General features: G+C 30.1%; 3 protein-coding genes across 8 annotated transcripts in view; 1 reads left to right on the forward strand and 2 right to left on the reverse strand.

Moving 5' to 3' along the window:
• Nucleotides 1-7,444, forward strand: part of LOC106655254 (protein kinase C and casein kinase substrate in neurons protein 2) — a 36,982-nt gene extending 29,538 nt beyond the window's left edge. For 2 of the 6 annotated variants that reach the window (XM_014375561.2, XM_014375560.2), the window contains 10 exons: nucleotides 29-410; nucleotides 500-688; nucleotides 1,271-1,288; nucleotides 1,994-2,005; nucleotides 2,641-2,867; nucleotides 2,939-3,059; nucleotides 3,646-3,756; nucleotides 4,427-4,590; nucleotides 4,673-4,836; nucleotides 4,915-7,444. In XM_014375561.2, coding sequence (XP_014231047.1) covers nucleotides 48-410; nucleotides 500-688; nucleotides 1,271-1,288; nucleotides 1,994-2,005; nucleotides 2,641-2,867; nucleotides 2,939-3,059; nucleotides 3,646-3,756; nucleotides 4,427-4,590; nucleotides 4,673-4,836; nucleotides 4,915-5,027 — 1,482 coding nt within the window. In that variant the 5' untranslated portion in view covers nucleotides 29-47 and the 3' untranslated portion in view covers nucleotides 5,028-7,444. The remainder of the gene's footprint in view (nucleotides 1-28; nucleotides 411-499; nucleotides 689-1,270; nucleotides 1,289-1,993; nucleotides 2,006-2,640; nucleotides 2,868-2,938; nucleotides 3,060-3,645; nucleotides 3,757-4,426; nucleotides 4,591-4,672; nucleotides 4,837-4,914) is intronic. The other 4 variants (XM_014375565.2, XM_014375562.2, XM_014375563.2 and 1 more) reach the window with 4 other exon arrangements.
• A 1,012-nt stretch (nucleotides 7,445-8,456) lies between these two features.
• LOC106655070 lies at nucleotides 8,457-13,601 on the reverse strand. The gene is made up of 8 exons (XM_014375267.2): nucleotides 13,158-13,601; nucleotides 12,571-12,708; nucleotides 12,023-12,445; nucleotides 11,263-11,948; nucleotides 10,713-11,182; nucleotides 10,192-10,640; nucleotides 9,576-10,130; nucleotides 8,457-9,504 (listed from the first exon to the last, which is right to left on the reverse strand). The coding sequence occupies exons 1-8, from the start codon at nucleotides 13,293-13,295 to the stop codon at nucleotides 8,926-8,928; spliced, it is 3,438 nt and encodes a 1,145-aa protein (XP_014230753.1). The 5' UTR covers nucleotides 13,296-13,601; the 3' UTR covers nucleotides 8,457-8,925.
• Nucleotides 13,602-14,376: 775 nt separating this feature from the next.
• On the reverse strand, nucleotides 14,377-17,978 carry LOC106655082 (SID1 transmembrane family member 1-like). Its single transcript, XM_014375284.2, has 10 exons — nucleotides 17,630-17,978; nucleotides 17,286-17,539; nucleotides 16,903-17,216; nucleotides 16,688-16,838; nucleotides 16,539-16,622; nucleotides 16,143-16,472; nucleotides 15,519-16,068; nucleotides 15,165-15,436; nucleotides 14,888-15,097; nucleotides 14,377-14,806 (listed from the first exon to the last, which is right to left on the reverse strand). Exons 2-10 carry the CDS (start codon nucleotides 17,466-17,468, stop codon nucleotides 14,519-14,521), a joined length of 2,382 nt encoding a protein of 793 aa, XP_014230770.1. The 5' UTR covers nucleotides 17,469-17,539; nucleotides 17,630-17,978; the 3' UTR covers nucleotides 14,377-14,518.
• Between the last annotated feature and the right edge of the window lie 99 nt (nucleotides 17,979-18,077).

Consider the following 18,077-nt stretch of genomic DNA (forward strand, 5'->3'; position numbering starts at 1 on the left):
AATTAATTTATCATTGTTTTTGTCGCAGATAAAGCAACAGCATCGACATGTCACACCACAGCGACGACAACATGCTCATAGCCACGTCGGACTCGTTCTGGGAGCCGGGCAATTACAAGCGCACGACCAAGCGCATCGAGGACGGGCACAAGCTCTGCGACTCGCTCGTGGCACTCGTGCAGGAGCGCGCCGAGATCGAGAAGAGCTACGCCAAGGCGCTCAAAGCCTGGTCCAAAAATTGGAACGACAAAATCGAGAAAGGCCCGGAGTACGGCACTACGGAGGCCGCTTGGAAGGGCGTGCTCGGCGAGGCCGACAGCCTCTGCGAGCTCCACCTGAGGATCAAGGAAAACCTCTGCAACGACGTCGTGCAGCAGATCAAGACGTGGCAGAAGGACACCTATCACAAGGTACGCCCATATAACAAATGCACCTGAACTAAGATCATTATTTTTTTTTTTTTAACGGTCATTTTAATCCGACTTGAATGTCGTTGCAGTCCATGATGACGTTAAAAGAGCGCAAAGAGATGGAAGACGCCTTTAAGAAAGCTCAGAAGCCCTGGTCCAAAATATTGCAAAAAGTCGAGAAGGCCAAATCTGATTACCACAACAGTTGCAAAACCGAACGTTCGGCCGCCAATCAAGAGAGAAACGCCTCGGCTGATAGTTCACTCTCGCCTGATCAGGTACGATGCTCAGTGGCACATTTTTTATACAATCCTCTTTCTTTCTTCACGTATTTTTTGAATTAACAAAGCTCAAGACGTAATGCAAAGGTGGTGTACGGGTTTTCTTTCAAAATGTTCATTTGAATGAGAATTTTATTGTTTTTAAAATGTATTGATTCCTCCGTTCGTTCAAAGAAACAATGCTATATGCAAAACAATAATTATCAAGGAAACATAATTTTCTCCATGCATAAGCTAAATCATGTGATATTCGTCCTTCGATTTATCTGCACGACGCCTTCGGTGAAAAAAACCATACATCAATGACTTGCTGAACGTAAAAACTTCTCATTTGTAATTGAAGCTAGAATTCGATCGTGTATGACATTGAATATGAGAAAATGCTATAAAAACTTCTGAAAAGCATTATTATGTAATGGAAAAACAAAGCTTGCGTTGTATACATGAAAAAAGTTATGATATAACTACTACTTGTATACTATTAATACGCAGAGTGAAAGAACTTTATTCATAAATAATTACCATGCATAGAAACGAGAAAAGTACAGAACAGACGACTTAAACATACGTTATTTTCAGACTGCCCGAGGCTCAGACGTATGTCAATAATTCTGTTGTGCATGCTCATACTTGTTTTATAAAATATTTTTTATTTTTTAAAATAAACATATTGTCTGCATGACCTATTTAAAATATAAGTAACAGTCTATTGCATAAATGATATATTTTTTAAATTCTTCTTCAAAAATTTTTGACTATTTACATAATTATAACATGTTATGAATTAATTTTATTAAATTTAGATTGTTTTTTTTTATAAAAAGTTCAATCTAATTCAGCTATTAGTGTTAAAGTACCTGTTAGAATTTTTGTATTTTATTTCTGTACACCGCGTACACAATACAAAAACATCCAAACAATTATTAATTATCATTATTGGAAGAGTCAATTTCTTTTTTAAATCAAACTGAGGATGAAAAGTAGATTTTTTACTCAATACATACCTAACTCGAATACACAATACAATATTATGAAACGTAAACGACATTTTTAGATTACAAATTGTGGATGCAATGCATGGACCCTGAAATTTCGAAAACCTCTTTTTAGGAAACATAAGATAAGCGACGTTGAGCTTGTATGTAATAACAAAAACTCCTTTAGAGAACATTGAATTTAAAAGTTTTATATGTGCACGATTCTTTATTTTTTTCTCTGTACGCATGTCTTTGTATATATGTAATATAATTTACCTTTTTCTGTTTCCCATTCTATGTCATCGCATGTCGCTTTGCCTCGCAGAAAGCTCTTACGGTAAGCGACTTTTCCAATTTACAAAGATGATATTACAAAAAATTTGATTAGACTTGTAATTTTCGAATAAACTTACCATATAGAGACAAGGCGATGGTTGATTTGAATAGATTTTTAGTTTTAGTCACTTTATTCTTTTTAAGCTAGAAATCCTTTTATTTTTCAAATTATCTTTTTATTTGCCAACTCACATGCAACAGAAAGAACTTTAATGACATAAAAATGTGTTTGCTTTTAAAACTTTGGGAAAGTCATTTTTAGTTAGTTGACTGAATATTTATTCATTGAATAATAGTATGTTATAGTTTATTTTTTTCTAAATAGGCTTTTACGTTCAATTTTCCATTAAAAATGTATATAATACAACGCTCCATTATCATTATGACAATAAAAAAGATTTTTTTTATTCGTTGGAGTGTTTTTCATGATTTTTGTCAATTTACAAAAATGTTATCTTTTATCACTATAGAGCCACAGTCAAGATTCATTTAGAAAAAAGTGTTGGCAAAACAAATGAAACTATTGAATTCTTTATACTTTTAAGATAAATCTTGGCCTCTCGTGAATTAATTAGCACCAAGTATTGATAATGAAACACTTAGCGCGATCGTAATGTAATTTCATTGAATTTACAGGTAAAAAAAATGCAAGACCGAGTACAAAAAACAAAAGAAGAAGTGCAGAAAGCCAAGGAAAAGTATGAAAGTGCATTGCAGGAGATAAATCAATACAATCCCAAGTACATGGAGGATATGACTCAAGTGTTTGAAAAATGCCAAGAAATGGAAGCGCAACGATTACAGTTTTTCAAAGATGTACTTTTTGGTATTCACAAATGCCTAAATATTTCGCAAGATACATCGTAAGTTAAACTCTTTTAATCAAACTCAATCTTATTGCGGTTGTCTTGAAAATAATTTATTTATTTTATAGACTCCCTCAAATTTATGACGAGTTTTTCCACACTGTCAACAACGCCGATCATGAAAAAGATCTTAAATGGTGGTCCAACAATCATGGTGTTTCCATGGCCATGGCTTGGCCACAATTTGAGGTATACAAAATTACACAGAAACATTTACTTTTTATTGCTAAACATCTTTTCGCCCCATTGTCTTGATATTTTCGATCTTTCCTTAAATTTGACGAACATAGCATGAGTAAATGAGTATTAAATATTAATAAATCATATTTTCCAGTCGTTGTCTTGTTAATGTCCATTTACTAGATATTTTGAAAATAATTTTTATAGCAATACATGTTTGATGTGCAAGAAGCTCACACCCATTTTTATTCATTTATTATACATAATATTAATCCACTTTAATTTGACTTTGTGATGAAATTAAAAAAATTTAGTTTTATCTATGATATTTCTATTTCAATTCATTACGATATAACTAGCTAAAAAATTCAAAATAATTGCAAAAAAGTTTTTAATGTTATTGAAACAATATCTTCATTTGAATGAATTTTTGTTTAATTTAGATTTTTTTTTTAAATTCTGAAAATTTTCAATAATTTACTTCCTTGGCTATTTTAATTAATTATTTAAGTTGTTTTACTATATCAAGTAGTTATGCATGAAAAATAAATAGTGAATGTTCGGGTCCTCTTCCCGATATGTCTAATCCTCACAGGACTACACGGAAGAGTTCCGTGACATCACCAAAGGATCAAAATCAAAGGAGGCACTGCCTGCTGGATCCATTACACTTATCAATCAACGCCCTGTCGGCGAGGACTTGCATGTAAACATTTTTTATTCCATCTATTATAATTTCATTTTTTAGTTTTGCACTGAAAACGATACTTATTATACAATATAAAAATAGTTAGTCGATTCTTATTTTCTTCAACTTTTAAAATATTTTTCGGTAGATTTTTATTTCTGTTTCGTAATGAAATTTGTTTAGAATTAGACATATTTTTTTCTCGGCTCTTTTTTTGAAACTCCACGTCGATAATACTTTTATAATTGAGTAAAATTTCCAAAAAATAGTGAATTTAGCTTCTTACTATTTTATCCAAAATGGTTCTTAGAGTACACAGGAATAACGACGTTTTGGTAAGGTAAGTCAAGTGGATCGGCGTTGTACCGAGCAGAATTAAATTCATTTATTCGTGCTTTTTCACATTATGTAAGATAATGTTCTGCTGCAAAAATGCAAACTGAATATTTTTCATGAGCATGATTTCATAAAAAGACATGATTGAATTTTTATTGAGTAAACATATACCATAGGGGCTGTTGTAAAATGAAATTTTCAGATGAAAACTTGCCTCTTTGTACACGCTTCATCGATTGATACACGTATATTTTTTATAATATAATAGCTTATAAAAAATACGTAAAATAATTGAACATATAAGTGTGGAAAGCTAGGTTACTGAACTCACTCTCAATTGTTTACGATATAGGACTATCCACCAGTTAATCACAAAGCGAAAGCCAAGCCAGCTAGTCGAGTGATATCAACAGATGCCAATAACAGCGACAGTAAAAACGACACAAACAGCTCGTCCAAACCACCAGCGGAGAAAAACAACCACGACAGTAATTCAGTCAATAGAAACTCAATCTCGTAAGCTCATTATTTTTTTCATTTAAACGAACAAAAATAATAACGATAAAATAAAAATAATACAAAAAATAATTAACTTCAGAAATGGTAGCAACAAAGCTAAAGACGAAACGAATCCCTTCGAGGAAGAGGAATGGGACGAGGACGCGGCTGAACCATTAGTTGACAACGGTGAACCCGGTGTGCCAGTTCGAGCACTTTACGATTACGAGGGGGCTGAAGCTGACGAACTAAGTTTCAAACAAGGTAAAAATCTTAACAAAAAATTCATTTGCTTCTTCTTGTCAATGGGTTTCAAACTTGAATTGTTCTTTTTTCCATCAGGTGACATTTTTGAAAAACTTGAAGACGAGGACGAACAAGGTTGGTGCAAAGGAAGGAAAGATGGTCGAGTTGGCCTCTATCCAGCTAATTACGTAGACCTCGTGTCACCGTAAATTACCATCTTTTAAAGGCGTTCAAATTTTCAACGAAATCCTCGAACTCCATTGTTATGGCAAAAATCATAAAACTGTTATTAATATTATCTTTGAAAACGTCAACTATGAGAATAACAGAGCATTCACGCAATACATGCAAAGTTCTCTTCTTTGAAATAATTCTTGTTATGGTGAATATGAGTCTTATACAAAAATGCATATAAAGTCTACATCGAAAATGATTCAAGATAGAAATACACGTACACACTGATACACACACTAACACATCCATCGGCAGTGCGTTTATTATGATCTAGAATACTTTATCTCGTAAAATATCTGCATGATATGACTCAACAGAAAAACAAAGATGAAGTTTGTATAGAAAATATTATTGAAAGATCATGAGAGCGAATATTCGCATTTTTTATATTATATAATTGTTTAACTTTTTTCTTTATTTTTGCAATTTGTTGAGGTACGTACATTATTGGACATAAATGTTCGTAAATTACGATCGTTTACCGATATTGTTCTCTCTTTACTTCATCATGCGCGCATGTTAGTAGAGGTAAAGAGCTCAAGCAGCTGGTAAGCATTATTGCGTGTTAATATTACTATTATTATATATGCGTATTCTTCTGCAAGGAGAATCGGACAAAAGGTTTTTATGTAATTTAATTTATTGTTACGATTCGATAAAAGATTATAATTATTGATCACGATAGAAGATATCGACAGCCAACGCGATCCGAGTTCAAGCGTCGCATAGCATACATACATACATTATTTACAATAGACGATAATATACTATACATATATATACACGCGTGAAAATCATTTCTGTATGGTGGCATTGTAAATAATAGTATTAAATTACATAGAATATATTATAAATATATAAATACATATTATATGTAACTTGAGATTTAATTATCAAGACATTTTAAAAGTTGGTTGAAACATCTTATCACTGACGTTCGTCAAAATAGACGATGAATATCAAAAATTGAATCATTCAACGGGATGCCAATTCAAAAATAATGTACTATTATTGTAACTGCAAGTTTTTTTCGATCTAAAAACGAGAGAAGCATGCAGTATTCATGAAAAAGAATAAAAACTGAAAACACAACTCTTATAAATACATTCTTACATACATATATATAAAAAAAAATATAATTCAAAAATACTGCAAGACTAGTTAGAGAGAAATCAGGACCTCATGTAATGAGAGAAATAAAATAATATCTCAATAACATGATTATTTGACCGTGATAAAAATTGGAATACACTCAAGTTTCTGGATAATGGGAGTACTTTACAAAGAAAAATTATATGGAAGGAAAAAAACATTTATACTGCATATCGTATAATTTACATCGCAAAATGTGTCTTGAAGTTTTTTCTGGCATAATTGGAAATTTTGATAAAATATTTAAATGGCTTGAGCAAACATTTGTACACGACCAATAGATATTTATACACAAAAGTGAAGATATGAATTTTACCGTTTGTAAATAGTTTTCTTTATGATAGTACGAATAATTTGCTTTTACTTCTATTATCGTACCCTATAATTAGCCAAAGTAAAAACTTGACAAAGATGAGATCGTTTGCTAACAAAGTTGTTAAAGTTTAAAGATGCCTGATATAATTCTTTCTCTTTTTATTGTTCAGTGATTTCCCACAAACACTGAATTTTCCAAAAAGAGTAACTTTTAATTTAGTATTGAACTTACTTATAATTATTTTACGAATTTTCCAAAAAGTTTCATTACAGGTCGTTTTAAAAAAATACTGAAGGATCTAAATGTTATTAAACATTGATGTTTACTTATTTATAACGGTATAAAAAAGGTACTCCCTCTTCAATCATTAAATTGAATAGAATAGTCTATACATATAGACGTTCATGAAACATTCATAAAGCTAGTTTTCAAATAAACTTTGATAATGATTAAGAAAAATGTTCGATATAAATGTTTACAATTTATTCGATCGTAAACATAAAATATAACCGTTTCTAGTTCTTTTTTCATTTTAGTGATAGAAAAGGTAACGGTAATATTTGCAAAAATTAAGAACTTGGGATTTCAAATACTTCACAGTTAAATAAAAAAACGTCATGAGTTATTGAAAATAACATAACGTATGGGCAAAAATTCATGTAAATAAAACAATAACAATAAAAAACATAGTGTTCGAAAAATTTTGATTCTCACGCTAGAAAATACTTACAATAAGAACATTTTAAAAAAGCGACAACTTTGGACTGATTTTTGCTATAATTCAGTACATTTTTTGGACGTGAACATTGAAGAAGAGAGATCTAAAATAGAAAAAATTGTTACATGGGTATTATCTAGTTGCTATGTAAATTATTAGATAATATGAACATAAATACACAAAATAAATCACCCTTGAAAAACGTATTAATTTACATGTTATTTATACCTTTTAAATAAAAATTAATTTGGACAAACATTGAAGTAGTAAAATAAACTTGACAAAAAAAATAATTATCTGGAATATTTTTTCGCAATATAATTCTTGTGCATTATAAAAAACTCATGATTAAAATTACTAGTTTTTTTTTAAATCATTGTTGATATCAACATGATTTTAGATAGTTTGAGTTGAGTTTTTCAAACTTACTAAAAAGAGTTGACTTTAATTGTTTTATTTTTTAATTTGTATGATTGATCAAGGTAAAGGTTTTTCAAGAAATGAAGGAGACATGTAGAGAAATTGTTTTGTATCAAAAAATATTTTAATTGACATTGGCTGCAAAATAATCAAAAGTGCTATTCTCGTCGTCTGGTAAGTATTTATAACGTTAATTTTGTGAAATCTATTCACGAGAATAAAAAGTATCCACAAAATTAATTTTCAATTTTACAGACAATTACGTATTGGTAAATCTAGAACTTTACCCTAGAACACAAACTCAAAGAAATATACACTTCAATTCATTGCATTAACTTTGAATTTTCTAAGTTAATTAATATTTTTACTATCTAAACCTCGTAAAATTTGTGAAAACCCAATATTAAAAGGTTCTTAATATTCTTTGATTCAGAGCGTGATATTTATAACAACTATGTACTAAATATACAAATGTCTCGCTTACACTTTACAATACGGCCCCTCTATCTTAAAAATTTAGTTACAATTCATCTCCTATCTGCAAGCTGTTAAGGGAAATTAGAAATCTACTACAAAAGCATATTTTATTTCAACTAAACAAATTTTTCATTGGTTCAATCGTCATTTTTCGTCATCCATATGAAGTGTATCAACATTTTATTATGTGATTATGAGAAACTCAATGATATGGCTTCAATAAAAAATCCTTTCCATGACTAACATTCAATGAATTAAATGTTCAGAAAACTACTTATCAAATATCTTCAAATGAGCTGTTGAAATAAATAGAGAAACAACTTTATTTTTATATTAGTTACAATCGTGAACTAATATATTACTAGTTTATTAGATTTACTATAATAATGTAAGTTTTTGTACAAAGAATCGACCACTATAGTAAGAAAATAAAAATATACATTTATCAGCAATATTTTACATAAAATATCTTGACTTTGGACAACTGTTTCACTTACTAAATATTCAATTCAAATGTTACACTTTGTTTTTGACTTATTTCAGATATACTATACACATCTATAGTTAAAACTTTAACTTTTTATTCAAATATACATGTTTTATCAATAAATTTTATAGGTCACTTCGTATTTTGGCCCGTTTCGCAGTTTATATGACCAATAAAATATTTTATTTTGAATAAAAGTAACTTATTAATTTTATTAATATCTTTTGAGTAATCAAACCTAAGATGCATGCTGATTCAAATAAATTGAAGACTGCATCTGTTTGGAAAAATAATTCCAATTTATTACTGATGAGTTGATACGTGAACTTGTAATTCTTCAATAGTAGCAAACATTTTTTCGCAGAGCATGCAGACATGAGAATTACCAGTATGTACTTCTTGGTGTTCATTCAATTCATCAGGTGAATCAAAAACTTCGTCACATACCGAGCACACAAATTCTTGTTCAAGTGCAATATGTTCCTCTTGTTCTTCGTGCTCAGCTACATGCATAGAAAGGAAATGTGACGTTGTAAACTCTGCGTCACACAATTCACATTTGTAACTGTTCGAACTGTCTTTTTTTTCCTCACTTCGTTTCATTTCAGGATTAATCAGCATGCTAATTTTTTCATCCCCATCTTCTAACAAATGATTTCCGACATGAGTTTCCAGGGATTCTTCGGTTTGGAACTTTTCACAACAAAATGCACATTGAAAACCTTTTTCATTCCCTTCCTCACTAGTTTCATCACAATGCATTTGTAAATGGTCTTTCATTTGTTCTTCGTCAACAAATATTTTTTCACAAACAAAGCACGAAAACATTTCGGTTTCTGAGGAAACATGTGTAGAGGTCTTTTCAGTTAACTGTGATTTTTTCTAGAATAAAATTGTCGCATCTTAATTTATATTACATAAAAAATTTAAAGAACAAAATAAAGTGAACTTACTCTTTTTAATTCTTCTGCAGCTCTTTCTTCAGCAGCTCTTTCTTTGTGAGTATCAAGATGAGCAACTAATAAATGTTCAGCACCAAAACTGCATTCACAACGATTACAATTGTATTTAACTGAATTGCAAACGTGTGATTTAACATGTCTAGCTTCAACAATGGCTTGGCATCTTTTACATCTCATAAGCTTAGCTTTTGTTTGCATTTTTGAAAGAGTACATGACTTGTTATCTCCATTTGTTAATGATTTTGGTGAATTAATTTTTCTATTTACAGGTGACTGTTTGTTCATAGTTCTCATAGGTGACATGATCGTTTTACCAGTAGATCCTTTTGTTAAATTTGGTTTTAAAGTAGATGAATTTACAGATTTAGGTTTTCCAATTGTCTTTGGCAGCGAAAGAGTTTTTGATACATTTGAATCATTTGCATGTTGAATCATATGAACCTGTGCTGCTTCATTTGTCAAGAATTCTTTACTGCAAATGCCACATAAATGTCGCGATGAATCTTTAGACAGCTTTGGCTTTTTTGTTGTTGAATTTGCTGTCTTCTGTAAAAAATAAAAAATTTATTTTCACAAAATCTTGTAAAATTTGTTTTGAAATACTTACATCTACTCTTTTTGTTATACGACCGAAACTTGGTAAAGGTTTTTGAAGTGGTTCTAAAACTTCAATTTCTGTAGAAGACATTTCCATTGGACTCATAGCTTCAATAATTTGAGTATATTCTAAGCTTTTTGAAGAGTATTTGTCTGTTGATTTTGAGTATAGAGTATCCTTGTTGGATAATATTACATTGCGAATAGTATCAACTTCTACATGACCATCATTAGAACTCTCGATATTTGAATCTGGATCTAGAATAAGACTTCCTAATATCAAATTTGATTGAGATTCTTTTTTTATTTTCTTAATATCTTCAGCCATTGACTTCCTACGTTTCCGAAATCCATCATCGGGTATTGATTTTTTTGGTCTACGAATATCATCATCAGAACCAGGTGGCAAGTTGACAGAGAAATCGTCAAATTTTCTGGGCATTACTAATTTTCTTTTACCTGAAATACGTAATATTTGATATAGAGAAAATTGTATAAGACATAAAAATTCAATATTTACTGCTATTTTACCTGGTTTTCTATTTATTAAAGGGCTGCTATTATCTTTGTCTTTTTTATTGTTTTGAAGAACTTTCAAATTATTTATTGAATATTTTTTCTGTATCTGATCAATGTTTAATTTTTTTATTAAAACTGTTGGCTGCATTAAACTTGACTCATATTCTAATACATTTAATTTTGGATTAGTAGTATTTGATGGTATCGATTCTTTTGTTAGTTCATTTTTAACTGCTAAATCTTGTTCTATTTGATAATTGCTCCGCAACACTCTTTCTACAATGTTTCGTAACTGATATTCTAGACTCTCATAAGAATCTCTAAATTTAGGTTTTTTTAGCTTCTTATTTAATGATGACGATTGGTTTGTGAGAAGATCAGGTATTTCGTTTGTTACAAAATTAGCCAAACTTAGTTGAACTCGCTGTAAAGCTTGTGCTTCTAAACCTTCAACTTCAACTTTTAAACATCTTTGGGATTCCCTACAAAATTCATTTATATCATTAATTAAAAACCTACAACATACTTAAATTATTATAAATTTTTAAAGAATATTACTCACATTTTTTCAGAAGGTGGCTTTACTTCTTTTGAATTTTCTTCGTTTGGTTTTATTCTTTGCAATTGTACAGCATTCATGACATCATTTTTATCATTAACTTTTCCTGAAGAGGCTGCACTTAACCCATTAGATTTCAAATTATTATTAACTGAATTTTCTTCTATTGAACTTGGCAAATCTAGTTTTGTTTTAACTATATACGTAGCATTACCAATTGTTAATTCTACAGTAACAGTTTGAGGTTTAAAGGGTGGTTTTTTTGGTACGATCACTTGTTCACTAATAATGTTCAAGTCATTATTGGGGTTATTTTCTATTTCTTTTGGTTTATCATTTATATCTGAATTATGTGGTATTGTATTGTCTTTAGACATTGACAATTTTAATTTTTTTAAACTCATTGGGACATATGGTTCTGGATCATCTGAAGTATACTTTTTTGTATTATCTGGTATAGAAGACTCCTCATAATCTACATATTTCATTGAAGCTATTGGTACTGATGGTTCTAATAGTTGGACGTTATTTGCTTTTTCAAATTCTCTGATATATTCTGTATCAATCTCATGAATGCTTTTACCCATGACTTTTTCAATCATTTCTATTTTTGTTCTTTCATCTTGTTCCAATAATGCTTGTTTTTCATCATCAGGTTTTTTGTTCATCCATTTTGATAACCATTCAACCTGAAATTGTAAGTAGTAACAGAGAGATTAAATTAAATTATTTTATTGACAAAAATAGTATTAAAAAAACTTACTGTTTGCCAACGATAAATAGATTCACCAACTCTTACTTTTCTTGTTCTTCTAATAGGCTTTCCATTACCATCATCAATATAAGTTAGCTTGTATTTATCAGTCAAATCAGTATGAAGGTGTTTTAAAGCTTTTTCTACGCGCTTCTTTTTTCCTAAGTCACGTTGAACTTTTTGAATCGGTGACAAATTCGAATTATCTTCTGAATCACTTTCTGACGATTTTTCACCCCTAGCATTTTTAAGGGCATTTTTACGTTGAACCCAGCGTTTAGCAAATCTCTCATGCTGTTTTTGTTTACGTGATCGTGTTAATTTACGTACAGATGTAGAACTATCATATGGATGTGATTGACTTTTTGCAGGTGAGGTTTCGGCGGCATTTTCTGATAAGTTGATGACACCTTCATCAATCTTAGATTCTTCCTACAAAATCAGAAATAAGATTATAACATTATAATATATATCTACCTACATAATATAAAAAGGAAGAATAATACAATAAATTTTGATATAAATCAATAATAGTTATTTTCAAGTAAGTAACTTACATTTTGATTCATAACATTCAAGTATGATATTATGCTTTTGTGACTATTAATAAACTTAGTTTTGAATTCAGTCCACATATTTAACTTGTAGTGGCAGGCATAACATATTTTGTTTGGATAAGAAGGCTCTTGAATGATCTGTAAAGTGATAATTTTTAATAAATAATTTTTATTTTAGTGCTCTAATGTCAAGTTGTAATAATTTAATGATTTATTATTACTACTACTGCATGTCTCTATAAAAATAAGTTAATAATATAATCTGTAACAAAAAAGGCTATAGCAATAAGAAACTTCATGAAATGCAACTTTTTTTTTTTTTTTAATATTTTGTATGTAATAAAACCATAACGATTCTGAAAAATTATTTCATTTTCATGTGCTTTTGCAACGTAGCCACAGTTATTTCATCAAAACTATAACATTACATAAATATGAATAGCGAAAAACAGGGTTTTTTTCAATTGTTTTCATGCAGGTGTCGAAGTATTCCAAGAATACTGGCAAAACAGTCGATTTTGGCATGTTATTCAAGGAAATCCTTTTGGCATAACCTTAAAATTTAATGACTGTGACCAGGACAATACCTCGATGTCAGTGCATTTGGCAACATCTTTGACAGCATCACCGAGATTGTCAACGAACAATTCACTCGAGCTGGGCTCAAGGCTCAAACAAAACCGGCACCTTCGACTCCAATCGCTAAGTTTGCGTTTTCTTGGCATCTTGAAAACAACTGACTTGACACACCACTCGGTCGCGGATACGCGCGCGAATATCGCGATTCCCACCAACGACTCCGCAACTTTGAGTTTGCTAAATCTGTATCGGCTGGATCATTAAAAAGGCGGCGAATATCATCTCGCAGGTGATTTAATTGTAACTAATACGAGTAAAATGATATTTGCTAATCTACATTAGATATGACTGTAACTCGAAGCTGGCCGTGCTCTGCTGCTCGCTAGACATATGAATATAACATACACACAAGTATGATATACATATGCATTGGGAATTGCAGAATGCAGTCTGCACAATGCTTGCAAAATTCATGAAAATCCCCTTCCGAAAGACTTGTAGGAGGCAAGAGGAAGAGGGGAAATAAGGCGCTAAATACAAACATGTAAAACTAAATTCTGCTGCTTCTTCCGTACACTCCGTGTAATTAGTTCTACACAAAACAAGCAAAGAGGACATTTTTCATACTCTCATTGAGAATTTATAACTATTTTTCCGGGATTTTTGAAACTATGATAATGTTTACATCGGATTATGAACTATCTTTTCCGAATCGAAAACATTAAATAAGCTGCAAATTTGAATCTTTCCTAAATCATATGCAGATATAATACGGCAAAGTATGAAGTCTTAGTTACATTTGAAGTAAAATATTCAAAAAAATGGAAAATTTCATTTTGTTTCTTTATTCAAGTATATTTTTTTCGTAATTTTTAATTCTTTTTTTATACAAAAAAATGAGCATACAAAACACTAATGGAAAATACATCAGGTTGTTATTGAATTTCACATAAACTTCACAAATTTAGAGTTATCATTTTTCATATCCATCATGAAAAAAAGTACCTATTTACATCACTCAAAAATGCATAAATATGCATATAAATATATACATTTATCTATATTCAAAAGTTATCACAAGTATCATCTTAGTAATAGGTCAAACATTTTTCATATCTAAAGATTAATTTTATATTCTAACAATGTTAGAAAAAACAATATTATTCATTTTTCTATGTTTACAAATATAATTATTTCAATATTTAACATTAATTTGAATTAACAATATTGAAATCTTCTGTTAACTAATATTAATTTATGAAAATCTGAATAAATTTTCTTAAATTCATTATGTATTTCAAACATAAGCAAAATTATCTGCAAACATTGTACTTAAAGTACAAAGAAATTATAGTAATAACCAAATCTCTTAAAAAACTGGAATTAGACTTCGATGGGAATCAGCAAGATCGTCATCTAGAGTCAATAATACCATAAATGAAAAAAACATTGCTAAAGCTGATAAAAAATGCCAAATATCATGATAATCATAAAAGTTGTACAAGAGACATGGTCTATTAAATACTCTCGATTTTGCCGGCGATTTAGCCCAAGTAATCGATTTATTTATAAAGAAATATAAAGCTCCACCCCATGTAACTGATGCAAGAAGTATATACATTCCTGGCTGTAGAAGAATTCGTTCACCATTAATAAGCTGAAATATTAAAGAATCAAAATTAATTTTAAATATAGCAAGAATCATAACTTTCAGAATGTTTATAGTTATCACTTATACCTTCATAACAATGTAGAAAAATGTATAAAGCAAAAGATTTGACATGAGTATCATAAGTAGATAAGTTGCAAAATCTTGGTCATAATGTTTATTTCCATAAATTGCAATAGCTAGATTACAAAGATTTCCCAGGACCAACAATAACAGTCTTCTCCAGTATAATGGACGAACAAGGTATCTCACCCCAGCTCGTGCATCATGTTTCATTGTCTAAAATAAAATACGTTTTAACAATTTATAGTTACATATTATGTAATAAATATGAGTAAATAATAACCATTATCATGCGGCGAAAAACGCCCATATTGAATTTCCATCTTCCCATGTAATAAATTTGAGCACTTAATGATAAGCATATACACAGGTGTATAACAGTAAAAAATATCCAATAATACATAACTCCATCATCCAGAACACCAATAAGAGCTAACACAATAGTTATAGCTAAAACTCCAAATGTAACAGGTGCTTTAGCATTTATATCAGGATGACGATTTTGATATATCTTTACCATACATAAAACTGCTATTATATACATGAAGCTGGTGTCTGAAAAAATATAAAAAATTATAAATTTAGTTTTTTATAGATATGTGAAAATTAATAACATTTTTTTGCACACTATTCTTACCAAACTGAAAATTACTATGATTTGGACATAAATGGTAACTTCCAGATAATACACCTTCCATCATTAGGGCAAAGCCCATAGCATAATAAAGTCCATAATGTTGTGGAATTCCATTTCCTCTGTCAATTATACATGATTCATCATATCTTTCCCTCATAGAAACAATGAAAATGAACAACAACCCCAACAAAATATATCCCAAATTGGAAAACACATGATTGAAATCAGATAAAAAATATAGAGGATGAGCACACAGAAAATTGTAGTAACAAAGATCTTGATTTCCAGTTACATGCAAAACATTTTGATAGGTAACAACCAGTTGTAAAACAGGAGCTGTATAAAAAATAGCTATTGTTATCAGGTAATGGATGTAGAGGCGAGACTTTTTACGTAATATTCTTGGTTCCTTTCTGGCCAAGTCACAAACTGACAGAACCATTTTTGTGCGTATAATTTCTTTATCACTAAGTGCATCCTCCATGAGATCAATATCATCTTCATCAAGTGAAGAGTCTTCTTCAAATGCAATGCTTGCACCTTCACCAATCTGCATAAATGTTATAAAAATTTTAAAAAATTCAAATCAAATAACTCTTTATTATGATAAGGGAAATAACTTACTTCTTGAAAACCGGAAGTATGTGCTTCAGGGCTACGAGCACTCTCTTGTATTCTATCTGCTTCTTCTAAATAATTTTGACGTCTTAAAGCTCTATTATGATGAACCCTGCAGCTTACAGCACCAATGATATAAATTACACAGAATGAAACAAAAACTGCGACAGTTGAAAAGGTTGCAATAATAAAATTATGCCTTGTAATACTATTAACAATTTTCACTTTGACATATTTAGTACGATTAGGTTCATTTATTGAAGACTTAGGAGAACACTCTGTATCATCAGCATTAACCACAAATACTATAAAAAAACCATTTGGGTAGCGTTCTTTCTGAAATTTTAAATGAAAGATTAACTTGACTACCAAAGATACAGGTACAAATTGCGTGTTACTTACTGGCACTGTAATTCCTCCTCTGTAGCTAACAGTTTCCCAATATCCAGCAAATTGAATATTTCTTTCTAAGTCAAAAACTGGGCACTAAAAAAACAGTTAGAAATTTAAAAATAGTTATTAGAAAATTTATTTTTTCATCATTTTCTTACGGAAGTATTTTGAATTGAAAAAGTCATGCAGGTTTCAGAATCAGATTCAACACTGACTAATACGGAAGAACTTTCAGCTAGGCCATCATAATTATAACCATAATATACTGGCTGAGAAGGAGTAATATTAACACTTTTTTCATCTCCAGATCTATAAAAAAAATACAATTATAAAATTGTCAACATAATTTTAAATAACATAACACTTTACATACTTCAAATAAAATTCTGCAAGGGGAAAAAGTTGAAGATTGAAAGAAATATTTTTTATACTCGCTGTAGATATACTAATTGTGACATATTGATCAGGTTCTTTGTCAAATTTGATTGACTTATAAAATTCATTTGGACATAATGTTCTGCTGGTTATATGGTAAGAAATTGGATTATTGGTGTTTCTACCCTCTACTTGTAATGGTATTTGCCATGATAAAATTCCTTTCTTTTGACGAACCACAACAATCAATGGATAAGTTGATATTGCATTATCACTTTCTACTATAATTCTAGCTCCATCACTTTTGTTAATCTATTAAATTTATCTTAGATTAAAAGACAGTTAATGCTTTTGGTTGAAAAGTACAAAAAAAGTACTTACCCCAGTATTGCTATAAAGAAATACATATTCGACCGTTGAATTTAATGAAAATTCATATTGATGACTATAGTTTGCAGTGATGACAACTGGTGTTAAGGATAAAGAATTTGTTGAAGTAAAAAGAAACAGGAAAAATATTACTAGAGACAGAAATAACAATCTTGATGGTTTTCTGTTTTGCATTTTACTCAATTTAGATTCATTGAGTTAAATAAAAAATTATATTTTTCATATTAGTCTCACTTTTCCTGATACTGTAACATAAATATTTACATTATTAAGCTAAAAAAGTTATTGAAAAATTATTCATGTCAATAGCCTATATAATGATATATTTTGTTTACTTTGAATGCTGAAGAAGCTTCATTCATGGCACTTAATGTTATCATAAACTTTTCAATGTTGCTGTTTATAATAGTAACACGTGAATTTTATTATAATAATTATACAAAAATAATTTTTTTGCTATAAAAATAAACGAAAAACATGAAAATTTGCGTCCTGAATGACGTTGATTTAGCACTTTGCTGTTTTATAGTCTGCTATCACACTCACAAGCTCACCAGCCACTATAAGATCACTTCTACACTTCAGATCAGACTACCTAAATGCCTTTAACACACATCATACATACATTGTTATTATGAATCACAATTAACCGTTGCACTATTGCACATCTCGTGCATAATTCAAGGCGCTTGCGCGAATATTTCCGCTATCAACCGTTTGTCAGTTTATCTCAACTTGACTAATTGAAGATTTGGATTTTGGAATCAAATATAAGGAATCGGG

Source organism: Trichogramma pretiosum, unplaced genomic scaffold (assembly GCF_000599845.2).
Source record: "Trichogramma pretiosum strain Unisexual culture from Peru unplaced genomic scaffold, Tpre_2.0 scaffold2, whole genome shotgun sequence".
Classification (NCBI taxonomy): Eukaryota; Metazoa; Arthropoda; class Insecta; order Hymenoptera; family Trichogrammatidae; genus Trichogramma; species Trichogramma pretiosum.

Excerpts from the sequence above, each read along its gene's own strand:
- LOC106655070 (XM_014375267.2), bottom strand. The coding sequence starts at position 13,295 with ATGCCAAGAAAACGCAAACTTAGCGATTGGAGTCGAAGGTGCCGGTTT. Across the intron at positions 10,641-10,712 it reads TTTAATAAATAGAAAACCAG|GTAAAAGAAAATTAGTAATG; the intron begins GTAAAATAGCAG and ends TACGTATTTCAG. Across the intron at positions 10,131-10,191 it reads GTATAACAAAAAGAGTAGAT|AAGACAGCAAATTCAACAAC; the intron begins GTAAGTATTTCA and ends TATTTTTTACAG.
- LOC106655082 (XM_014375284.2), bottom strand. The coding sequence starts at position 17,468 with ATGCAAAACAGAAAACCATCAAGATTGTTATTTCTGTCTCTAGTAATA. Across the intron at positions 16,473-16,538 it reads GAGGAGGAATTACAGTGCCA|AAAGAACGCTACCCAAATGG; the intron begins GTAAGTAACACG and ends TTAAAATTTCAG. Across the intron at positions 15,098-15,164 it reads TTTTTCGCCGCATGATAATG|ACAATGAAACATGATGCACG; the intron begins GTTATTATTTAC and ends ATTTTATTTTAG.